Genomic DNA, 23,911 nt, shown 5'->3' on the forward strand with positions numbered 1-23,911 from the left:
ATATGTAGTTATGAGGTAATGGGAGGATTTCATAAAATTAATTAAATAAATATACCTTATGTGGAGGACGAACAGATTAGCATTCAAGAAAAATATTTATTTGGTGAATTCTGTTTTAAAGGGAAAAATATCATGCCTGTCAAATGTTTATATGACCCCAGAAAAATATGAAAAAGAAAATTTGCAATTAGTGTTTTCTTTCATATGGAGTTCAATATTAAACCCAGTGAAAAGAGGTGTGTTGTGTGAGTGAAGATCAAGAGGGGTTGGGGTCATTAAATCCAGTTGTTTATTCTGCTTCTTTAAATCTGCATAGAGTATTAATGTGGGCAAATGAAGAGAATGATAAATTAATAGTGAAAATGTTTAAATATAAGTACAAAAAAACTATAGGATGATAATACAAAAAAAAATAAGATTGTAGACTGTCAGGATTTCCTATGAAAACTGGTAATAAAGTTACCATTAAAGGGGAATATATCATATGAAAAGAAAGTTGGAAGTGTGTGTTTATTTCATGGGGAGGAAGAAGCAGCAGAGCATGTATATTTTTTTGAAATGTAAAAGAGTAGTTAAACTCTGGAAAAAGTTCTGTGAAGAAAACTTTGAGAATATTAATGACATAAACAATGTAGATATGAATATGATTATGTATGGATATTAAAAAAGAAGTAAGAACATGTGAAAAGGACAAACGAGAACTTATTTTATGTAATATGGGTTATCTGGAATGAAAGATTGATCAAAATTTTGTTTAATGGGAAATGGGTTTTGGTTGATTTAGTACAGAAATTAGTTTTTGGTTGTGGAAGGAGTAGAAGTCAATTATGGAAGAATAATGATGATTATGGTATATAGGAATGTATAGGTATGTACCTGTAAATATGTATATTTTGTAAATATGTAAATAATGTTTTATGTTGTCTTAATTAAAGGACCATTACTCTTTTCAGTAAGGGCAGTGAGATCTTTTGCATCCATCTGAGCTACACCCAATGGCAGGTTGGTACAATCAATTTAGGCAGATTCGGTTTTGGTTTAACGTCTCATTTGAATACTGCCGAGGCCATGCTGACAGCATGAAGTTCTGTGTGTCATGAGATCTTTGGATGCATCAACAGGTTCTTGAATAGAGTGAACAGTAGTATACTCTCCCTGATGAAGGGCACCAGATAGAGGAACCACACTTGTGTTGACCAGTGGCTACTACTATATGAACTGATCTGTATTGTTTCATTGTTTGTTTTGTTTTGAGGACTAGCAGAAGAGGTTATTTGTAATGGAGGTCCTGTCTTAGGGTTGTCTCGGGGCATCTTTTCCTTGGGTGTCCATTTCTAATTGTAGGGGGAAAAAAATCTATATTTCTTATTTACCAAAGAAATTAACAGTCCTCTCACTGGTTGGCCTCACCTGCTGAATAGCTTGTTGGCTAAGGTTTGGTTTAGGGACCACTCCTATTTTTGAGGATACAGTGGGTGGTGACCTTCTAAGCTAGCAAAATCTGTATGTATAAAGTTTGCAGGGTCTGGAGTTTTTGATAGAGTAAAAAGGGTCTGTGCCGTTTGATGTCTGTGATGCATCCTAAGAAAGTGATATGTTGCAATGGACCCATTTGCAGTTGGGACAGATTGAATATGATTGCTGGCCAGAGACTATATTTTTGCTATCAGTATTTCTTGCACTGGTGCCACTAGGCACCAGTAATCTAGGTAAGACAGCAGATTGGTACCTTGAGGTCTCTGATGAGTTACAACTTCAGTTATGTATTTGGTAAACAGCCTAGGGGGCTGTGGTGAGACTGAAGGACAGGCATCCAAACTGGAAGTCATTGGCTCCAAATTTGTAACTACAGCTACCTGATCAACTCTTGACAAATTTAATGTGCAAGAATGTGGCCTAAAGGTCCAGGGAGCACATCCAGTCATACAATTTCTTTTGGCTGTGGCTAGACAAGGGAGGATTATTTGCAAGTAATCATTCAGATGTTGTTCTTTTGAACACATTGAAATTGATTTTTGCTGTTGAGATCTAAGATGGGTCTTAAATCCAGAGTTTCTTTATCACTGAAAATAAACTTGTGTAGCTAGTTTCACTGGCATAAAAGGCTAACTCTATAACTGTACAAGGTAAGAGAGGAATGATGCAGCTTTACTGACTATTCTTTCTTCAGGGGGAGGATGTGGGAGCATAAGCCAGGTTGTACATTCCCATGGTTGAATCCCCTGTGGAGCTCAAAGACACCATGGAGGTGCCGACTTCAAGGAAGTATGGTTATCCTGATGGGTTACATCAGCCATGGAAGTGATGGAATGCCCTTATTGAAGCCCATTATATGCTGGTATATTACTAGGCAAGCACAGTGAGGTTAGGCCCATGTAAGCTGTACAACCTTGATGGCTGTCGAAATGGCAGCTTCTCTCAGTTGTCTGTTGCTCAAATGTATAGATAATGGATGGACCAGATGATTGAGAGATGACTTGATAGTTGTTAGACAGCAGGGACAAAGTTAAACAAATCTTGAAGGACCTCCGAGATGCCTGTTTTTTTGTAGGATAGTCCCTTCCTTTATTGCTTGCCTCCTTTGACATGCTGGGGACATCTGAAAGGTTCTTGATTTTGGTGGTGAGGGCTTAGGAATACAATTTTATCTCTGGTTGTTATATTCTTTGGCTTCCCCATTTGTCCCTAAGTTTCTGAAACTCAAACATCATGTGCTTGGTTGCTCTCATCAGTTATAAAGTGGTTGCCTGAGGCTGCTATGCACTGGTTTGGGGAGTATGTCCTTTCTCCAATTATATATGACTGGTGAGATGATATATATAAGTTTGAGGATGTGGGGTGTGCAAGGGGACTAAAGCATTTGTTTCAAACTGTCCCATTCCATTGTATGTAGTGGGCAGCTTTCAAGATTCTAGAAGGAAGCATGTGTATTCTGAGGAATAATGTTAAGAGGTTTCATACTAGAAGCATATCCCTTACTCACTTGTCCCTTGTGTTTTTGATTCACAGGGAGGAACAACCACCTCTCTATTTTTCTTCAGTAGGAAGCAGCTTGGGAAGGCTTCAGGGATACTGATGGCCATTTGTAAACAGACAGTTAACCCCCTCCCAACTGGCATCCATTTTCTCGAACCATGCAGGCATTATTTGCATTACTGAAGGGCCGCTGCTTCCACCCCTATCTGTGCCCCCCAATAATTTTACTGTGGACTATGCTGGAACCACATAGAGTGCTGGTTCCCGTGTTCTGGTACAATATTTTCACAGTTGTGAGGATTTTACCCTATTCTTCCCTATCTTTAAGGTACCTCTTTGCCAAACAAGGGGGGTTTGTGAAAGGGGGATCCATAAAAACACCTTGGTATCTTTTGCAAACTCAGTAAGTGAAACTGTGCAGATGCATGGCAATGTCAGCAGCTTTGGCCATACCCTTAGCTATGCTGCAGGCCATGAGCAAGGAGGCTGTTAGCTAGGTCCTGTATCTCGTTTCATCTCAGACTGGATGCCTTTGCAACTGTAACCACTTGTTACAGAAGGTCCCTCAGAGTATATCACCAAGTTGAGTTATTTCAGAGTCCTCAGTGATGGGGGTGAGGTTATGAACACTCACTTCCCTAGCCTATCCACAATCTTGGACTCCCTGTGTGGAGGATGAACAGTTGAACTTTGAAGTCTAGATACCTGATTAAAGGTAGCTGCACTAATCATGGGATCTATTTTTGGAGTCTTTGACTAAATTGACCAGTCTTTGTCCACTTTCCATGAAACAAGAGATAGCATACTGGGGTTGTTCCAGACTACCTTACTGATATCTCTCACTATGTCCACCAAGGTTGGGGCCATCCAGGAAGAATGAGGATTACATCTTTAGGCTTCATGCAGCTTCTCTGGGGGAACTAGGTGAGGTCTGTGGATCACTTCTATTTTTCCCGCATAGGTTTAAAAAAAAATCTAAGAATCTGGGATCCATGGGGTGACCTAGGACACACAGACACAACCTCATTCTTCCAAGTAAGATGTGGGAAGATCCTCTAAGGGTTCTATACATATTTTGTTTTAAATGGGTCCTTCCAAGGTCCTTTTGATGGATGTCTCAGACTTGGATGATGAAACCAGGCATTTCAGTCAGTTCAGCCAAAGAAGACTGCTGTAATTGTTGGGGGACCCTCTGGAACAGGTTGTGGTCCTATTATTTGTTCCCAGGACATTGGAGCTAGGGCCATTGCTGGTATCTGTAGTGGCATGTGCTGGGTAGCCATGTACTGGGGCTGAGCAGTCACTTGCAACAGGATCAACCCATCTGGTATTCCAGTCTCTGAAACTGCCTGATACTTGGCAGCTTTAGTCTGGAAAGTAACAGTTGCAAGTAGACGATGGTTGATATCAGAGGAAATACAGCAGCAACCAATGCTGGAATCATTGATATTTCTGGTATTGGATCCAGACTATGGGAGTAAGCCAAGTCATACTGACCCTATAATTCTCAGTGTAGTAAAGACAGGTCTGCTAACTGAGGGAGTCTGAACAATGAGAGATGACACATTGGCAGGGACAGCTACACTGATAATCAAGGGATTTCCCAGTGAAAAGCCACGGAATTGCAGCTGATGATGATTACTGGTGTCAAGAGATACGACAGTCAGTTGCTCCTCTCTTACATCACGCATTGTCCATTCCAGCTCTCTCAAATCGATCTGCAGCACTGAGTGGTGGTGTAACTCTCTTTTCCAGTAGCAGTTTCATGCGTCAGTGAGAGAGGATAGCAAGTGAAATTATCTCCTTTGTGGCCGTGGATTCTTCCAGAGTACTTTCTTGTTGAAGAACTGATGTGAGTTTAGTATTCTGCTGCATCAAAAAGGCCAACATTATTTGGCTGCATGATGCTCAGGAATCTGTGCTTTATTATGGATTCAGACAGAGAAGCAGGACATTGAAGAGTGGAGTCTTTCTTAACAATAGCTTTCAGCTTTTTTATAGCATATTTCTTGCTCTTTAGTGAGCGGAGAGAACAGGCTGGCTTGACAGGAGTGTTGTTGGTAGTTTCCAAGCTCAAAGAGACATGAAAGCAGTGGAAATTTTACTAGATGTGCCAGCTTTTGGCATGACAGCAAGAGCCTGCTTCACCAAAGTAGCCATTAATATATATTTGATGCATCAAAATAGTTACTGTATTAAGGCCACAGCAAATATGGCATGAAGCATTGTGGGTTTCTCCTAAGGAAATACTGCACTGTTATTGATTATTGATCATTGTTGGAGGCTATTTGTGCATACTTTCTAAACAGAAGTTGCAGTGTTTTGCAGGATGGAATGGGTAAAGCTGAGGCCTGTAGGGCAATGCTGAAAAAAAAAATCTGGAGGGGAAAAAAAAAGCTTTGACCCAGCAATCAGAAGGGGAAGATACTGGGAAACCAAGTGAACTGTTACATAACGGAAGACTATAGATGGTCTGAGCACACTTTCAAAGTGACAGTAATACAGTATCATCAGCTATGTACTAAAGATCATATATTCGTACCCTGAACATAGATCTGGGTTAATGGGTCTTTTTTATCAGTTGTTGTTTCGCCTTTATTTATTTCAACTTGATGAATTTCATTAATAATTGCCAAACACAATGTTAACGCATAAGTTTATTTTATTATATCATATTTTCTTACAATGTACATAAAATATTATTTTAAATTTGTTACAAGTGATAGATAGGTGTTATTTTTTAACACAGTCTTATTATTTTAGAATAGTTTATATAGCAATGTATATGAAATGTTTGTTGTTTTAGTTTTAGATTCTTAGGGAACGCTAGATGTAAATTCATGTAGTGAAATGTTAGGTATAGCTTTAAAATTTCACATTATGTAAATGTTAATTATATAATTGATTAATTGTTGATTTAGGCGGGTTTTTAAGTTTGTATATAAGGTCTTCACTTTTGTTATATGTTGTTCTGATGAAGACAGTAGTTGACTGTGGAAAGCGCTTAACCATCTTTTGTATCAATAAATTTTATTGCTCGAGCATTGAGTCCGGTTTCCTGGTGTTGTTTTGCTGTTCCAGCTAGTTTTCCTGTTTGTTGACCACTGGGATTGCTTTTTTTATTTTTTTATATGTACTAAAGATCATATATTCGTACCCTGAACATAGATCTGGGTTAATGGGTCTTTTTTATCAGTTGTTGTTTCGCCTTTATTTATTTCAACTTCATATGTTGGCCACTTGGGGGTGAAAACAGCAGAAAAGGGTTTGAAGAAGTTCCATGTGCTAAGTGGTCCTACTGCTTGCAGCACTAAGCCTTAAATGTTGCAGAGGATGTCCACTTGTTAATAGATTAAAAGTTATGTACTTGCCATAAAGATAAAATTGTGAACAGAAGGTTTATCTTTACTAACCTTTAGGACTGAAGTCACAGCTATTAGGACCACTTGGCATATAAAATTTCACCAGGCTACTTGTACTCTACCATTGCCCATCACGCACTGCTCTTCTGTCACTCTCCAGTTCTTCAATAGACAGTGCTGAGCTGTAGAAAGAAAAAGGCAAAGGACATGGAAATAGAGCCCGAGAACACCAAATATGGGCCTTCTTACACATCTTTTATTATGCTACATGCATAAATTTCTAATCTGATAAGCAGAGATCTGTCTTGGGTAAACTAAATACAATGGATAACAGTGGCACCAGAGGAAGACCTGGACCTGAAAATAATATCCAGCTTGCAGTACCTTGCAAACATGTTTAGAGAAGACCAAGCTGCAGCTGCACAGATGTTAAATAAGGCAGCATTGTGGAATAAGGTGGTAGAAGTAGTCACTGCTTTAGGGGAATATATTTTGGAAGTTACAGTACAAGAAAAGGCTTTCAGTATTTTGTGATAGAGTTATGTATAATTAATCAGTTTTTTTTTTGTGTAGCCTTGATTTAACAAAAGAAACAGATAATCTGTAATCCCCATGGAAAGATAAGGTTCTGTCTATATAAAATTTAAACTACCTGTGAACACATATACGGTATATTGAATTACATACTTACCATAGTTAACTTATTCCCGCCAATGGAGTTCTGGAAGTTTGTACTGTAACTGCCAATGGAATGGGCGGAGCCTAAGCTTTTTGACAGAAACAAGTTATGTTCTCACATTTCAAACAAATGTTCATATCTCTGGAACCACAGGGGTTACATGGCATATTCTTCAGCACAAACTATTTTTATAGTGTTAGTATTCTTTAGGTTCTAGGTCTTAAACTGGATTTTATACGTCGCAGTAAATACAATTAACTATTAAGTTTGTAATATGTATTATAAATAAATATCTCAGCAACCACTCAAGTTTCATGCATAATGTCAGCAGCATTTTCTTCAGCCAGCTGAGAGCTTTCATATGAGGTTAAGCAGTTCTGTCTGTGCTATTTGGTTGCCAAGATATTTAGAAACACTTAAAATGTATAACAATATAAATAAATATTATATGAACAACACTTAATTTATCTTTACCTGCATTAGTCAGAGGTCAAATATCAATACACTTAATTTTGTCATTGTGCAAGCTTCAGGATGAAATCTTTTAATACTTTGTATGTGGCATGTTTTCTGATTATTAATGTAAATATGAACAAGCAATATTTGAAACCTAGAGGCATCAGTAGATGTAACTGCAAAAACACCTGGAGGCGTCACCCAGCTGTAATGAGTAACGTATGCAAAAAAAAAAAAAAAAAAAGATAGGCAGGTTAATTGACTGTTTCAGAGTTGACTCTGTGGCACCTCCAGCCATGGTCACAATTCTAAGCGTTACCCATTTCCTTGAGGAAAACTAAGTGAGGAGGCTTCATGAAAAATATGTGTAACTCAGGCATATCTTAGGTGAAATAACAGCCAATAAAAATATACTTTCTTTTAAAACAGGAGCTTCTTATCTGCAGAAGTTGCAGTTTCAAACTGTGGAAGTTATTTCTGTCCACTACACTGGTGGCACCTCTTACAACTTATGCATCTTGATGATCCATTACCATACTCTCATTGCTTCTTGACAACACAAGTAGGAATGCATTCCCCCGTTTGTTGATGTACCAGACCACAACCATATTGTCTGTATGGTGACAACTCCCTAGTTAGGTAGTTCTGAAAGGCCAGCAGTGAAAGAGCTGTCCTCATTTTCAAAACATTGATGTTAAACTGATTCCTAAGGTGGTCAAGTACCCTGAATGGTCTACCCATTGTAATTCATTCATTAAACACACTTTACAGGATCAAAAGCACTAATCCTCAAATTTATGTACATTACCTGATGAGCAACAGTGAGAGACATCCAATAAGGGGAATAAAAAAAGTCTCCAAGAAAGTGAAAGCCTAAACTTCACAAACAGAAAATGAAGGCAGAGAAAGGAAGCAATGGCATGAAGCAAAAACGTTCACCATAGCAAGAGAAAGTAGGCACTTTTAACTTAGTAATCACATTATGTAAACACCTACAAATAAAGTAGAAAGAATCTACCAGGCATTGTTTCACTTAAGAGGTAAATTTAAAGATGTAGTACACAAAAGTAAAATTCTGCACAAATAGAGATGCATATTAAAATAGAAATATAATGTCCACAAAATTAACATAGAAACCAATTAAATAAAGGCAAAAAGTACACTATCAGTTAAACAACTTTAGGAAAAACAATTAGGGGGTGAGAGAGCATTGCTGCTTACAATGTTGTTTCAATTCTTGAGAGTTACCATCAAAATGACTACCCTTGTGACTACTATTAGTTGTCAGCAAACATATCATCAGCCAAATCAACATAAAAAAGATGGGTGAGGGTGAACATTACTGCTTGCACATATGGCTAGATTAACAATTTTACATTAAAATACACTGCAAAGTATATGCTTAACATAAACTACTTAATGTAAAGTTCAAACTGCAAAATATACAGATGCCAATTTTATAAGTACAACCAGGAAGTCAGGATGTGCACAGTATAGATATTACCACATGCCCATGGACTGTAAGACACTCACCCTTCTGGCTCATGCTTCATAACACTCCTGGGCATGAGCAATTGTCCTTGTGCCTTACAATGAAGCTATGGCCTAATATCAAATGCACAAACGTTCAAAAGCCACTACTTTGAATCCAAATGATCAAACCTGGAAACATTGAAACTAAAAAAAAAGCATAAACAGCTTTTATGCAGGAAGCAAGCCCCCCTGCACTTCCTGCAAATTATGTATACAAACTATGAGTTTTCTCTACAGCTGTGAAAGGGCAAAATCCCAGCCTCTGCTCTACTGTGATCTTGAAGAACAAGAAACTTGCATTTTTTGACATTTTGTTATAAAACGCAGGTGACAAAACAGTCTAATATTCCTAGCCTTTGATAAACAAGTGAGAACCCTTATAATATACATATACTTATTTATCAAAATGTGTACAAGATTTCACAAAATTGGAACGGCAGATATTGAAAGATCTCCAAATTATGGATATAAATGGTGTTTTTTTTTTTTAAACAGACAGATAAAGGAAGGAATCCTGTTGCTATGACTTCAGGGCAATATCATAAAATACATATGAACATTTTTTTTAAGGTTAGAGAAACTTGCCAACTATTAGACAGAAATCCAAATGAAATGTAAAAAGCTGAGTATTTACAGTTACTGTCCAAATCTTTTAACATGAATATTACATTTAAGTCATAATATGTTCAGTCACAAACAAGAAATGTGAGAATTCCTTTGCTCTTTGCATTTACTAAAATACATACCTTGACATGCCCACCTGCAAGGTCTGCTGCTTCATTCTGTGGAAGTTTACTGGAATATCCACACAGTTTATTGGATAATTTTTTGCAATCCCTCTGCCCAACAATCTAAGTTACATCAGGGATTCTACACATTTTCTACAGAAGATAAACAGTATGAAATGGCATAATTATATTATCCGAATGGCTATGGATATGCTATCATTAAACACAAATACATCACAGAAAGATAAGAATGGAGCTGTAGGGTACTACTTACCAGAAAAAAACGCAGGAGACAATTGTGCTCTTCTGTTAGAATTTTGTTTAAAGGAATTCTTTTTTTAGTAACAATTTAATCAACAATAAGCCATAGCAATTGCAGCAGTTTTCAACCTTGCATATGCAAATTCTTGCACAAATTTCTTTAAGAAACTTTACATTTAACTCACCCTTTGCTCTTTTTATTGATGAGCTAATTTTCATTTGGGATGGTGCAGAATATGTATTTTTACAATCTGTATAGTATTTGCAGAAAAAATAGGTTAGGTATTTTTACAACCCAGTTTGCATGCTCATCCATGGTATTCTTAGAAGTTTTGAAAACAGATATGGAGATCTGTATTTAGACTACAGTACATGCATAAATGACAAGTGTTAATATATCAACACATTATTGTTAGCTTTTGGTGACCCCCCCCCCCTTCACATCTGATTAGTTTTTCCTAAGGGAGAATGTAAAAGAACTAGAAATTGTGTAATACAGAAGAGGATATTCTTGAACAAGTACAAAAAATACATACATAAATGAACAAATAGATCTTGACCTAGGGAATAATGGATCAAAATAATGTAGCGTCTAAGGTGTAGCCAATGAATGTAAGATATTGAACTGGGAGCAACTACAATTTTCTGAAGCTGAATTTTACTCCAAGAAAAAAACCTGAGCAGAAACACAGTCTTGTGAACCAGAATGTTTTGGGATGGGACATTGAGAAGACAAATCATTTAGGAAAGGAAAACTCTTGGCACCTTCCAATCCTTGGTAGGCTGCAGCTACTGTATAAATTTGCTGAACTTCATGGGAGGCTAAAGGGAAAGAGACTTGAAGAGTTAATGGCTGCCATTTACTAGAAACCACAGATACCATCCTACTCCCTTAGTTATCTTTATGTGGATGTCAGTATCTTGATGGTCCAAAGATAACATCCTATCTTGTTCTGATATGAAACGAGAGAGAGAGACTGAATTGTGATCACATGAAAGGCTTATTTGGGGGAAATATATTTGTTATTGGCATCTAGACTGGGTCTGCAATTTTGTTTTCTTTGGCATCAAACATCTGCAATAAAATTTTAAGTTTCTCTGGTCTGATGGTACCAACTGGATGGCTGCTTTTTGAGAATCTTTTTCACTTCTTTCCTTCCTTATGTTTGATGGAGTGGGATATCTGGCAAGGGATCTTGCCCACCACCTATTGCATGTCATCTGCAAAGTCTCCTGAGAAATATATCCTGAAGATTAAATAGTTCACTGCCTGCAAAAACAAGGTGATATGACATGAACACCTGTTTTCCAACGTTATCCTTTGATCTGGAAGAAAAGCTGGGGCCAGGCATTTAGCAGTCTTGTGGAAGGGCAGTGCAGAAAGTGTAGTATCTGGTTTGGGAGTCTCTAATCAAACTGCACAGCCGTGTTAGAGGGATGAATTCCCAGTCTGCCATTATTGGTACAGGAGCTACTCCATCTTGTTTTTTCATGCTTCTTAAGATGCATCTTTTAAAATGTCTACTAAATGGTGACCATCACAAAGGTTTAAGGGTAAAAGAGAGACCAGTGAAGTCTCCACTGATATGTGGAATAGAATGACAGGGCCATCCCATGCTCCAAACTGCATCATTTGTAAACATTCCCCAATCCTGAGTCATGGGAGGGGGGGAGGGGAGAAAAGGGAGCTGCCCACTTCTCTTCATTAAGGTGCTTTTTTGGAGGGTCTAAGGACAGTATGATTATGTTGGCCAGTGCAAATTTTTTCTGGGTATTCTATGTGCAAAGGCTTCAAGGTCCTTTTTTCTGGTTGATAACTGGGGGACCTAGGAGGAAGTCCTGGATTCTCTAAGCTTAGTCTGAAGGGGTCTACCACTGGATGACGGTTGCTTAGAAAAGTCCCTAAGGGGCTGAAAAGTGCTACAAGGGAGTGTCTAACAAAAGGACTGTTAGAGAAAGCACTAGCATTAAGGAAACCATATACCATGTGACCAGGTAAGCACAATTCTCTAATTTCTCTTGTACCATAATTCCTATTTTCTATATTTTTCTGCTGTCAATGTCACCTGTTTTCTATATACTCACTGTATTATGTCCTTTCTCCTTTGCACTTTTCATTCATGCTCCTATTCCACAAATTCTCCACAATTTTTCATTAATGTCTGCAATATATTATGTTGTCCCATAATTATCTTTACTATTCTACTTAAATTCAAATTAAAAAGTGCCTAAGCCCAGGTACTGTACAAATTAAGTAGCAAACAAACATTAAGAAAATACAATCAAACAATTTAACATTAACTAAAAGCCTTGTCAAAAAGTGTGTTTTGAAACCATTTTTAAATGCAGCAAGAGTGGGTCAGTTGCATAGCCAGTTGGGAAGGAGGTTCCATAAAAAAAGAGATCTGATAGTTAAAAGCGCAAAGGCCAGAAGTATCAAGGTAGTAAAAAGGAACCTCAAGCAATCCCAGGGAAATGGGGCATAGTATCTGACTTGGGATACAAGGGTAAAGGAGATCTCAAGAAATAGGTAGGGCTCAAGTTATGAAGAGCAAGAGTTATCTGATGACTTAAGAATAGGATGCACTACAACTAATCTACCTTTCTGTTTCTTTGTATAAAGTATCCTTGTTTATCAGGATGAGTCTAGACCTCATGCTATTGAACACATATTATATCCAGCTCTATACTTTCTAGTAACTGGCATATCTGGCAAATACTACACCTTCCCTAAAATATAAAGTTAATTAAACTGTTTCCTTATATGACATAGTATATTCTACTTATTACTTATGCTGTTTCATGTCTATGTACCATATTCCATTCACCAAATACAATACTATATCCCCACTTCACCTAAGCTCCTTACTTTTCCCTTGATTCAATTCTAATGCTACTCTGTTCAGCATCATTGCAAAATATCAGATATGGTACCAACTTTTCTTCATTAATTGCCCATACCATGCCATTTACATATAAAAACATATTGAAATTATTATATTATCCTTAACCTCCTACTCACACAACAAAGCAAATTTAATTCTATAACTACTGAATTCGGGTGCAACTCTTAGTACCACACTCAATGGACATCCCTTTTTTAACTAAATGTTTAATTTTATTCTTATTTCCCAAACATCCATTTATATAAGCTAACAAATAATTATGTCACATTTTTCCATTTTCATAATATTATAACATTTAATTTCCTTATGGTCAAAGTCAAAATCTTGCTGATGCTCCCTACTACCAATCTTCCTCTCTTTTACTGATATAGCTTATATTTTTTCAACATAATCAATAACACTTGAATATTCTTATCCTTCAGTATTCCATATACTTTTGGTCCATCACATAACTGGACTCACCTTCAGTGGAATACTTTTCTTCAATAGCATATAATATATTTATCATTGCAATATGTCTTCAATTTTTAATATTTTTTTCCTTTCTTTTGAAATAAATTTTATAATGCTCAGATAACATTGTTCTCTCTTCTTCCTTTCTGTCCAACATTCTGGTAATACCAGTCTGAAAACCTACAATTGTTTCTCACTCATATGTTAATAATATCCATATGATATTCCATAATTCCCAAGTGTATCTTCTGTCTTTCTTTTCTTTATTTTGTCTCCTCTGGTAAAATAGCAGCTTTGGAATACTGGAAAATGCAGGCAAGGCAGATGCTTATTTCTAATAATATATTAATGACTCTAGTTTAATGCTTTCAGCCAACAATGTAGGACTTCATCACAATTGCAGTAAAAAAAATGACACCACTACATAAACATTAGCCAATTGTCCGTATGTTCTAATAACATGTTCCAAAAATGAATGAATTGGTCCAGTCATTTAAAATACAGTTTAAATAAGACATTAAAATAGTAATCAAAAACACAAAGCCAAATTCAACTATTAATAAACTTTAATAAAAAAATTAACATGCTAAACAGTTTTTGCTAGATGATGACATTCATGATCTTGCCTACGTTGTTTGAACAGATTACTACAGAAAAGTCTATGGGAACCATTCAAATACAAAAACTAAACTCATTATTAAGAAGTTCAGAAAAAGTTTCTAACAATATAAATTTGCAATATATGTATAATAAATATGAATATAAATATGAAGGATAAGAATTGATAAAAATATCTAATAAACTCCACCTCTTTGTAAACTGGTATTCTTAAAATGTATGTATATCTCAAAGATAATTTCATAAACAAAACAATACAATATTGATGTACATCACTGACCACAGAACAATAATATAGAATATATCCATGTTAGTAGTCCTCCTTTGTCTCTTCATGTGTCACATTCTCCTGTTTTGACCTTCCATAAATTAAAATACAGCCATTGTTTCTGCTTCTTTCTCTAACAATGGATTCACTACCTCTCTTTCCACTTCACTGTAAATGTATGCATATTCAACAACCTTTAACATTTTCCTCATTTCACAAATATATATTTTGTCTATAATATTCTTCTTCCAGTAATTAATGTTATCTATCCATCTTCTTATCATACTCTCCTTCACTTTTCTCTGTGTCTCTAAAACATGTATTAATTTTAAATTTTACTCCATAAACATCTCACCAACTCCCCCAATCATCATTTACAAATGATCATTCTAAAGTCTGTCAAAGTACAATATCAGCAAAGGTTTTCCAGAAATTTGTTTCCATTCTAATTAAACCTCTTCCTATGTTAGTTCTCATTTCATTTTCCCTAACCTCAGTAATATTGCACTACGATCAGTAAATCCAACTGTATTTTTCTCCATCCATATAAACCAACAAAACCAATCCTGCAGGAAAAAAATCTATTTTAGTTATTTCTCCTCTTCTGTGTATTCTTCTTCTGCATATTTGCAGATCTGCTCACTTCAGTATATCCAAAATGATAGCTTTACTTCTATCTTGTATTTGCAAAGAAACTGAAATCTGCACAAACTAATAATGATATCACCATGAAATATTTTTGTACTAAATGCTTCTACTCTTAAATTATCCTTGGTAGTTGCAAAAATTTTGCAATCAGCTATTAACAGCCTTACCAGATATGATGCAACTATTCACAAAAAATCCAACTTCTCTTTTGATCAAGAAATATACCCTTGAACATTCTTCTAGTCCAAATGAGCATACCACCTTTACTCCCCACATTTCAAACTTCAATTCTTGAACATTGTAACTTATATCTTGCAAAAAATGCCATGCCAATAATTTGTTTTAATCAATGCAAAATTGCATATCTCCTACTGCAAGTCTCTAAGTTATTCATTTTCTTCTTTTGCCTTTTAGGTTTTTTTAATGCAACTGATTTTATTTTTATTTATCTTTTGTTGACCAGGTTACTTCCCCTAAACTAGTGGCCTCTTTTCAGGGGGAGAACAAAGGTGGTAATTTTTACTAGGATTTTAATACCCTTTTCTTGTCATTTGCTTTACCATATATTGTTAGTGACTCACTACTTTCCTCTACTTCTTCCTTCAGATAATTCTTCTGCAAACATCGGCAATGCAGAGACCTAATTTTTCATAGGTATTATAATGCATTTTGCACTTACACCTCATCTTGAACTTTCAACTCTGCTGTATCCACATTTCAGCTTCCTTATCATCATATAGAGTCTTATTTCCATTTGTACATCACTTATTAAATTTTTATTTTTATTATTATTGCCATCACATCCCCTCCTTCATTTTCCATGTGCACTGCTTTTTTCCCATCTGCTTCATCATTTCTTGGATAGTAGATCCAGCAGTATCCTTTTTTTCCTTGCAGTTTCTAAATCTCGCTTCACAGCTTTTCCCCATGTATATATTTTCATATAGTTTACATTAAAGGCGATTGTTCCCCCATAAAAGTAGAAACCTTTTGGCCACTTCCTATAATATAGAGCCACTTTGCATCCCTGAATCATGTTCATGTTTGCTAAATAGCAAAGTTCACTTTCAATCATTCTCAAATCCAAATATACAAGACATCCACCAGTGCAAAAACATATTCATCTTTTTTTCATCTTTTATTTTTTTTTAATGAAAATTTCTTTCTGATAATATTTGCCCAACACATTAAGTAACAGTTATTCAACAGCAGTGAGTGTTTCGAACTGCAAATTAAATTTTCTTTTAGAGTTTAATCCAAATGACTGTTCTTTAACATGCCCAAGAGTCTTTCCAGGCAACTTCCTGAACCATTTTTAGATTACAAATATTGCTGGCTCATTTTTCAGATGCTCATCAAAGAAAGGTTATTTTTCTAAATGTATAGTAGACCTAATTTGTAATTCTGGTACTCTTAATGGTTTTAACAGAGTTAATCAGAACACGCACACAAAACTAATGCAGTCTGTAAAAGTGGAACAAATAGCAAACATAATAACAAACATGTAGCTGCCAAAACAGCAGCTCTTTGTACTTCCTTCCTCACTGGTGCTGCATAAGAAAATGTGTTGTCTCTGTCTCAGGCCTCTACGGCTGAACTCTCTGTGCAGAAATACTGGCTACTTCCTTCAGTTGTAATGCTTTTAGCTCATGCACAGAGTCTGTTTCCACCTTCTCCGTGACAGAACTTCACATTATCTGCTACAGCCATCATTGTTACCAGCTGAGAACCACAAAGGTCATCTGGTTGCAATTCTGCAATCTGAATTTCTGCACTACCAATTAATACCTAAGAAAATGTTGCTATCTCCTCATCTCTCATACCTTTCCACCATGATTCCCTACCTCTTAGTCTTATTTATTCTAGAAACCGAATACATTGAGTGAAAAAAGTAGAGGAATCCTCGTATAACCTGGCCAAACTATCCCTAGTCATTAGTCTCCCCTGGTAAGTGGCAATTGGCCCATTGGGACTGAAGCTGCCAATAAAACAAATAAGTAAACAAATCAGTCATAAAAAAGAGCAAAGGAGGACCTCTTTGTCTTCAGATTTAAAATGAACCATTCTACACTTCTAAGTGAACGTTTGTGTTAATAAATCTAATCAATGGTATAATGTTAAACGGTTGCTATAAAATGCAAATAATTTAGTTGGCTAAAATTACCAAGACTAAACTTGAGCTATTATACTTGACTTCATGCATGCATCCTTGGTTGGCTAGATACACAGATGTCAACTGTGACCGAAGCAAAAATGAAACGTAGTACTGATAAGGACTTAATGGGGAAAAATCCCTTGATATATTTGTTTCACAATTTAATATTCTGCTTTTCTCTTACAAGAATATGTGAAATGCCTTTCAAAACAGAGAACATTACATAGTTTCTAATGTGCTACAACAAAGACATTATTTACTCAGTTACCTGTGGTCAGGCACACCACATTATCTGGTATTTGAAGTTTTTAATGTATATTTAGTGAACAATTATTCAGAGTAGTTTTTATATAGTTTTAGTAATGAGACATGTTTATATATCTGTAACACATTGTATTCGAGATTAGTAACTTGAATTGCGTATTAGATAGGAGATATGTGTTTGCACATATATATACATTTCTTTTATTGGCTTCAGTGAAGTTATTATAACCGATTATCATATATTGAATTAAGTAGGGCATTTATAAGTATTGATTTATGTACATGTATTCTTTTGAAATGTCCTTAGTTATTCATGAATTATTGATCCATTTGGATCTAACTGTTTAAATGGTTGTGAAGAGCTTTTTAGTGTAAAAGTGTATAGCTTTAAAAGTGATAAATGACTGTTTATTTTCCCGCCTGCTCCAGGATTTAAACCCTGCTGTGCTGATTGTTAATTGGTCTGATGAAGCAGTTTGCGAAAGCGCTTACCACCATTGTATTCGTTCACATGAATTAAACTCTTCTTTTTTAAGTATCAAGTATCCTTGGAAGTTGTTATTGGATGTGATCGTTTTATTCTGTTGGAAGAAACCGTTTCATTCTGGACTGTATGCCCTTCATTGCGTTGCTCCTGGTTGTTTTTTTCTGTTTTAATGCATTGTGGTTCACTCCAGGAGCATTAACCCCACGTGAAACTATAGTTATACTTGTTTTCGTTACTTATTGGCTTTTTGTTTCACTCGGGGGCATGATGGAAGGGTTACCTCAACCTGTGGAACTTCCGTATGTATTGCAAGGGATACAAGTGAATGAAGTTTCACGTCCAGCTGTTGACCGCTTTGCTGACTGTCTACGGAATGACGTGAATCCTTTAGAAGCGTTTGAGTGCACCAATCGGTTGTACACAGAAGGGGTCGAGGAACAGTATGACAGAGAAGGTCTGCGCCTGGCTATGGAGAAACTTGAAGCGGACTTGTTCAAATTAAAAAGGCTACAGACACAAAGACAGCACTTTGATGTATGCCTACAAAGGAAACTGGTTCCAAGGGGCCTTAGGGTTCTGAAAATGCCAACGACGGGGAACCAGTATCCGGAGCTCCTTTTCTAATGGCAACAACTGAATTTGGAGGTAAGCCTCAATTATATGAGGTTGATGAACAAGTTTTTTGTACCAATAGAGGAAGCATTAAGATTAGAAGTGCAGCAACAGAAAGCCTCCATTTTTTCTCAATTTCCGGTTTCGGCAGTGAATGATTGTTGCCATGTTTTGCTTGACAATGTTACTCAGTTTGAAAAAAGACTATATAATCAGAAAAGGTCTAAATTACAACGTGATTCCATGGATTTTAAAATGGGCAATATTTTCACTTGGCCCAGAGTAAGCAATGCCTCGAATGGCACATTACAGCATCGAGAGACTGCTCACGTAGTTGCTAATGTTTTTGGTAATGATGACTCTACCTCTTTGTCTAATTCTGTAACTATTGTTAGTGATGATGTTTTGTGTAGTTCTACAACGAATACAACTGCTAATAACAATGAGTTGAATTGTAATGAGAAGGCATCTAATAGGCCCTCGGATGTAGTAGAGGTTTCTAAAGACGTTCAGATTAATAATGGTATTTTAGGGGTTCATAATGCTAGCGCGACAGCCATCTCGTCAAGTACGAATTTAACTGCGACTAGTGCAGAAGGTCCTGCTGTAAGGAGGAAAGTGAGTGTGGTTAGAGGGCCCGCAACCAATTTGACAGAAAGGACGACGAATTTAAATTTAGAAGGTAGTGATTCTGTGGCTAGGGTGTTTGATTCAAAACACCCTTTTCCTATAAGGTCCCTTTCGAGGGAAGGGAGGACCCGCTCTATGAGCAGAGGGCGGCAGAAGAGGAAATTTTCTCCAGACCGCCCTCAGACTCTGAATCTCAAGAAAATGTGGGGGTCCAGGAACAGGGATTAGTTTTTAATCTGTCTATCGTACTAACTTCCACTGAGATGGATGTACTCTCTAAAGGGCTATCCTTCATCCCCACAAGTTTTAGCAACTTAGAAGATACATTAAAAAACTTTAAACTTTACATACGCAACCTGTCCTTATCACTGGAATTTCAAGGTTTGAATAATAATGGCACCATTAGGAAACCTAGTACCTATATGCCTAATATCCCTCCCTTGTTGGCAGCGTATAGTAAACTTGTCGAAGATGAGTTGTATAATATGAAGTATAAAGGGCGAGCTAACTGTACTAGAAAGTTTTCTAATCTGAGTTATAACCAGAGGACATCCCGTAATAACCTACGTCAGAACCCCAACATCATTGTAAGACCTGTAGACAAAGGTGGGGGGATGGTTGTGTTGGACACAGATAGATACAACAGAGACATGTTGAGTATGTTGAGTGATGAGAAATTTTATGGTTCCATTTCAATGGAACAGGTTACAAGTATTTGTGAGAAGGTGAATGACATGTTGCTAGACCTCTTGAAGAGCAATGTAATTGGTGAGAAGTTGTTTGAATTTCTACAAGTAACATACCCCCTGATACCAGTTATTCAGGGGCTACCGAAGATCCATAAGGATTCATTCAATGTACCCTACAGGCCGATAGTGGCAGGGAGAGGGTGGTCCACAGAACCCTTCTCTATTTATGTAGAACATAAATTAAGGGGTATCGTTAATAACAACCAATATGTCTTGTGTGACACTAAACAATTCTTGATAGACTTGTATGTATTTTTAGGGGCACAATCAACAGATATCGACTACACATTTGTTACAATGGATGTACAGTCGTTGTTTACGATGATACCGAATAATGCAGGTGTGGAAATGGTGGACAGTTACTTAAGAAGGATGTCTGAATACAGTGGTATAGAGATTGATTTGCTCATGACTTTTTTGGAGGTTATATTGGAGTCCAATGTTTTTTGTTTTGGAGACAAATTGTTCCTCCAAAAGGATGGCGTAGCTATGGGCACTTCATGTGCCAATAGCTACGCCAACCTAGTTATGGCTGAATGGGAATTCAGGCATATGTTTACCAACTGCCTATATGTCAGGTGTGCCCCCTTCTACAGGCGTTTTGTAGATGATTTGTTTTTCCTGTGGAAGGGGTCTGCAGAGGAACTTAATAAGTTTACCCAAGAGATGAATGGTACCACTGGTTTTCTGAAGTTTACTGTGGAGTCGTCCAAGACTAAGATATCCTTTCTGGACATCTATGTAGAGAGACTGGAAGGGGGAATAGTGAATACTGGGTTGTATAGGAAAGTATGCTATAGGAATTCCCTGCTACATCGACATAGCATGCACCCTGGCTATATTTATAAGAATATAGTGTGAGGTCAGGCAATGCGTGCCTCTAGGTACAACCCAATAGATGCATGCTTTAGTTCTGAATTAGACAGTCTCACCTCAATGTTGAGAGAGAGAGGCTATACTGAAAGAGACTTGCTCACAGGTATGTTGGATATAGATACTTTAAGGAATGGAAGGGCTGCACCATATTTTTCTAACAGGTCAGGAGATTTGCAGATAGATGAAGAGAGAGGGTAATAGTCCAAAAGGGGTCGTCTGTCCAGTTTATTACACCAGGGATGTAGGTAACATCAAATATGTTATAAGTAAACATTGGCATGTTTTATCAGTAGATCCAGCCATTAGGAGTGTGGTGGGGGACAAACCGAGGTTTGTTTACAAAAATAAAAAGAATCTTAAGAGCTTGTTGTGTTACCCCAAGGTTCAGTCATGTGGTGAGCTAGGAATTACCAACTCTACAGTCCCTTGTCAACACTGTAATTTTTGCTCATACATAGATTCTAGTCCTATATTTGTACACCCTAGTGGTTTTGGACAGTTTAAAGCCCGTGCCAGCGGGAATTGTATGTCCACCAATGTGGTGTACTTGGCCGCCTGTACATTGTGTTCCGCATTCTACGTTGGCAAAACGAATAGATGCCTTAGAGATAGAATGCGTGAACACATGTACCATATTAGGAAGGGTACAGTACACAATGCCTTGGCCAAACACACTGCTGAGTTTGGTTTAGATCATACGTTCAAGTTTAGGATAGTTGAGAGAATATATGAGTCATTTAGGAAAGGAGATATGTGCAATCTTACGGAATCAAAGGAGAGTGATTGGATAATCAAACTCAGGTCTGACAAGCCACCTGGTCTAAATGGGAAAGTTCCCATTAAACCTTATCTAAAGATGAGGAGGCTCAAGATATGATTGTGAAGTTTTGATTCTCCCGTGTTATGTGTGCCAATATTAAGTGTTTAGATTTGCTGTTAGTTCACATATATTGATTTTTTAAGCTTTTGAAGTTTTTAATGTATATTTAGTGAACAATTATTCAGAGTAGTTTTTATATAGTTTTAGTAATGAGACATGTTTATATATCTGTAACACATTGTATTCGAGATTAGTAACTTGAATTGCGTATTAGATAGGAGATATGTGTTTGCACATATATATATACATTTCTTTTATTGGCTTCAGTGAAGTTATTATAACCGATTATCATATATTGAATTAAGTAGGGCATTTATAAGTATTGATTTATGTACATGTATTCTTTTGAAATGTCCTTAGTTATTCATGAATTATTGATCCAATTGGATCTAATTGTTTAAATGGCTGTGAAGAGCTTTCTAGTGTAAAAGTGTATAGCTTTAAGAGTGATAAATGACTGTTTATTTTCCCGCCTGCTTCAGGATTTAAACCCTGCTGTGCTGATTGTTAATTGGTCTGATGAAGCAGTTTGCGAAAGCGCTTACCACCATTGTATTCGTGCACATGAATTAAACTCTTCTTTTTTAAGTATCAAGTATCCTTGGATGTTGTTATTGGATGTGATCGTTTTATTCTGTTGGAAGAAATCGTTTCATTCTGGACTGTATGCCCTTCATTGCGTTGCTCCTGGTTGTTTTTTTCTGTTTTAATGCATTGTGGTTCACTCCAGGAGCATTAACCCCACGTGAAACTATAGTTATACTTGTTTTCGTTACTTTAGAGAACATTACATAGTTCCTAATGTGCTACAACAAAGACATTATTTACTCAGTTACCTGTGGTCAGGCACACCCCATTATCTGGTATTAAGAACATTACTGATTCATCCAAATTATAATTTATTACAATTACTGTTTTAACACAAATGAAAAAGGCACACCAGCCCATTCCAGTAATTGGAATGTTTAACAAAGAATGATAAGTGTTTGATCCTTGTGATAAGAGAAGTTTGTTGAATAAAATTTTTTTTTCTGTTTTACAGGTGTGTTTGTTGCAGATGCTTTTAACAGACTACAGTGGATTCACACTGCAAACCAGAAGCAATACAATTTCATTGTTGCTTTCCTTTTGCTATTTACACTTGGCTTCTATGAGCTTTTGAAACTCATTAATGTGGACCTTGACTGGTCAGTTGAAAAGGCAAACAAATGGTGTGCAAATCCTGAATGGATCCACTTTGACACAACGCCTTTTGCAGGACTCTATCGAAACCTTGGGGCCCTTATTGGCCTAGGCATAGCCATCAATTCCCGAATGTTCCTTCAGGCACACACTCAAAGAAATAATGGTACAATAGGTTTCAAGCTTTTGTGCATAACCTGTTGTCTAGTATTGCTGCATTTGTTTGACTGTATCCCAGTTCCGTCACACAGTATTTATTTATTTTATATGTTCTCATTTTGTAAAAGTGCTGCCATTCCTTTAACAGTGGTTGGTCTTGTACCATACTGTATGCAGCTCTTACTTTGTGGGAACAAAAAAGCTCATACTTAGCTGCAAGCAAAACACTTGGTATACCACAGCATTTCCAAAGTCCTGGGTACTCCACAGCAGAAAGACTTGTTTTGGATTGTTAACCTCTTACCACTTGGAATTTCAAAAAGATACATCCCAGAAGTACCATCTCTGGACTTATTTAACACTGCCACTTTCAATATTTTGCAGCTTTGAATCTAACGGATGCAGTCAGGCATTCAAAATTAGAATATTCCAGTCTGCAAAATTTAACAGCACAAATGCATCCTTTAACCACATAGTAATGTGCTGTTTTCATATGATATGCAATGTGTCGGGGATCTGCTCTGTTTTATGGATATTCCTGGTTATGTTCTTTGGGTAATTCTGGGACTAACATCACATTAAAAGAAGAAAACAGTCATGTATCACAGGGTTCTGCTCAGCTTGTAGGAGAACTGACACTGTACATTCAATGCAAATTTGTGTGGCCCCCTCAAAGCAAATGCACCACTTAATAATGGTTTATTGTCACCTTAAAGAGTGTGTGAGTGAGTGTGTGTGTGTGTGTATAAAATTGCAATGATTTGCATACACACTACACTATAAAATTGGTACCTTACTGAGTACTTTGGTATTAAATTGTACAAAATGAGGGTCCTTATATTTGATGTACAGTTAAATAATACCTCTGGATAAATTATCTTAAAATGCTGCAAATGTACATCTTTGTCTACAGAAAAAAAATTCTGTGTCTTCAGCCAGGGAGCAGGAAGTGAAGTTATTCAGAAGTCAGGAAGCTAATGAGCACAGTGGAAATAATAAAACAATCTGTGGTTAAAGGACATGGAGGAA

The 23,911-nt window shown here is 36.7% G+C and overlaps 1 protein-coding gene across 1 annotated transcript in view; it reads left to right on the plus strand.

Moving 5' to 3' along the window:
• Positions 1-23,586, plus strand: part of LOC122811654 (glucose-6-phosphatase 2-like) — a 111,070-nt gene extending 87,484 nt beyond the window's left edge. The window contains exon 5 of the mRNA XM_044083645.1: positions 22,584-23,586. Within this exon, the coding sequence (XP_043939580.1) occupies positions 22,584-23,095 (512 nt within the window). The 3' untranslated portion in view covers positions 23,096-23,586. The remainder of the gene's footprint in view (positions 1-22,583) is intronic.
• The last annotated feature ends 325 nt before the right edge of the window (positions 23,587-23,911 follow it).

This window comes from Protopterus annectens, chromosome 9.part0, assembly GCF_019279795.1.
Source record: "Protopterus annectens isolate FY-2018-M chromosome 9.part0, PAN1.0, whole genome shotgun sequence".
Lineage (NCBI taxonomy): Eukaryota > Metazoa > Chordata > Ceratodontiformes > Protopteridae > Protopterus > Protopterus annectens.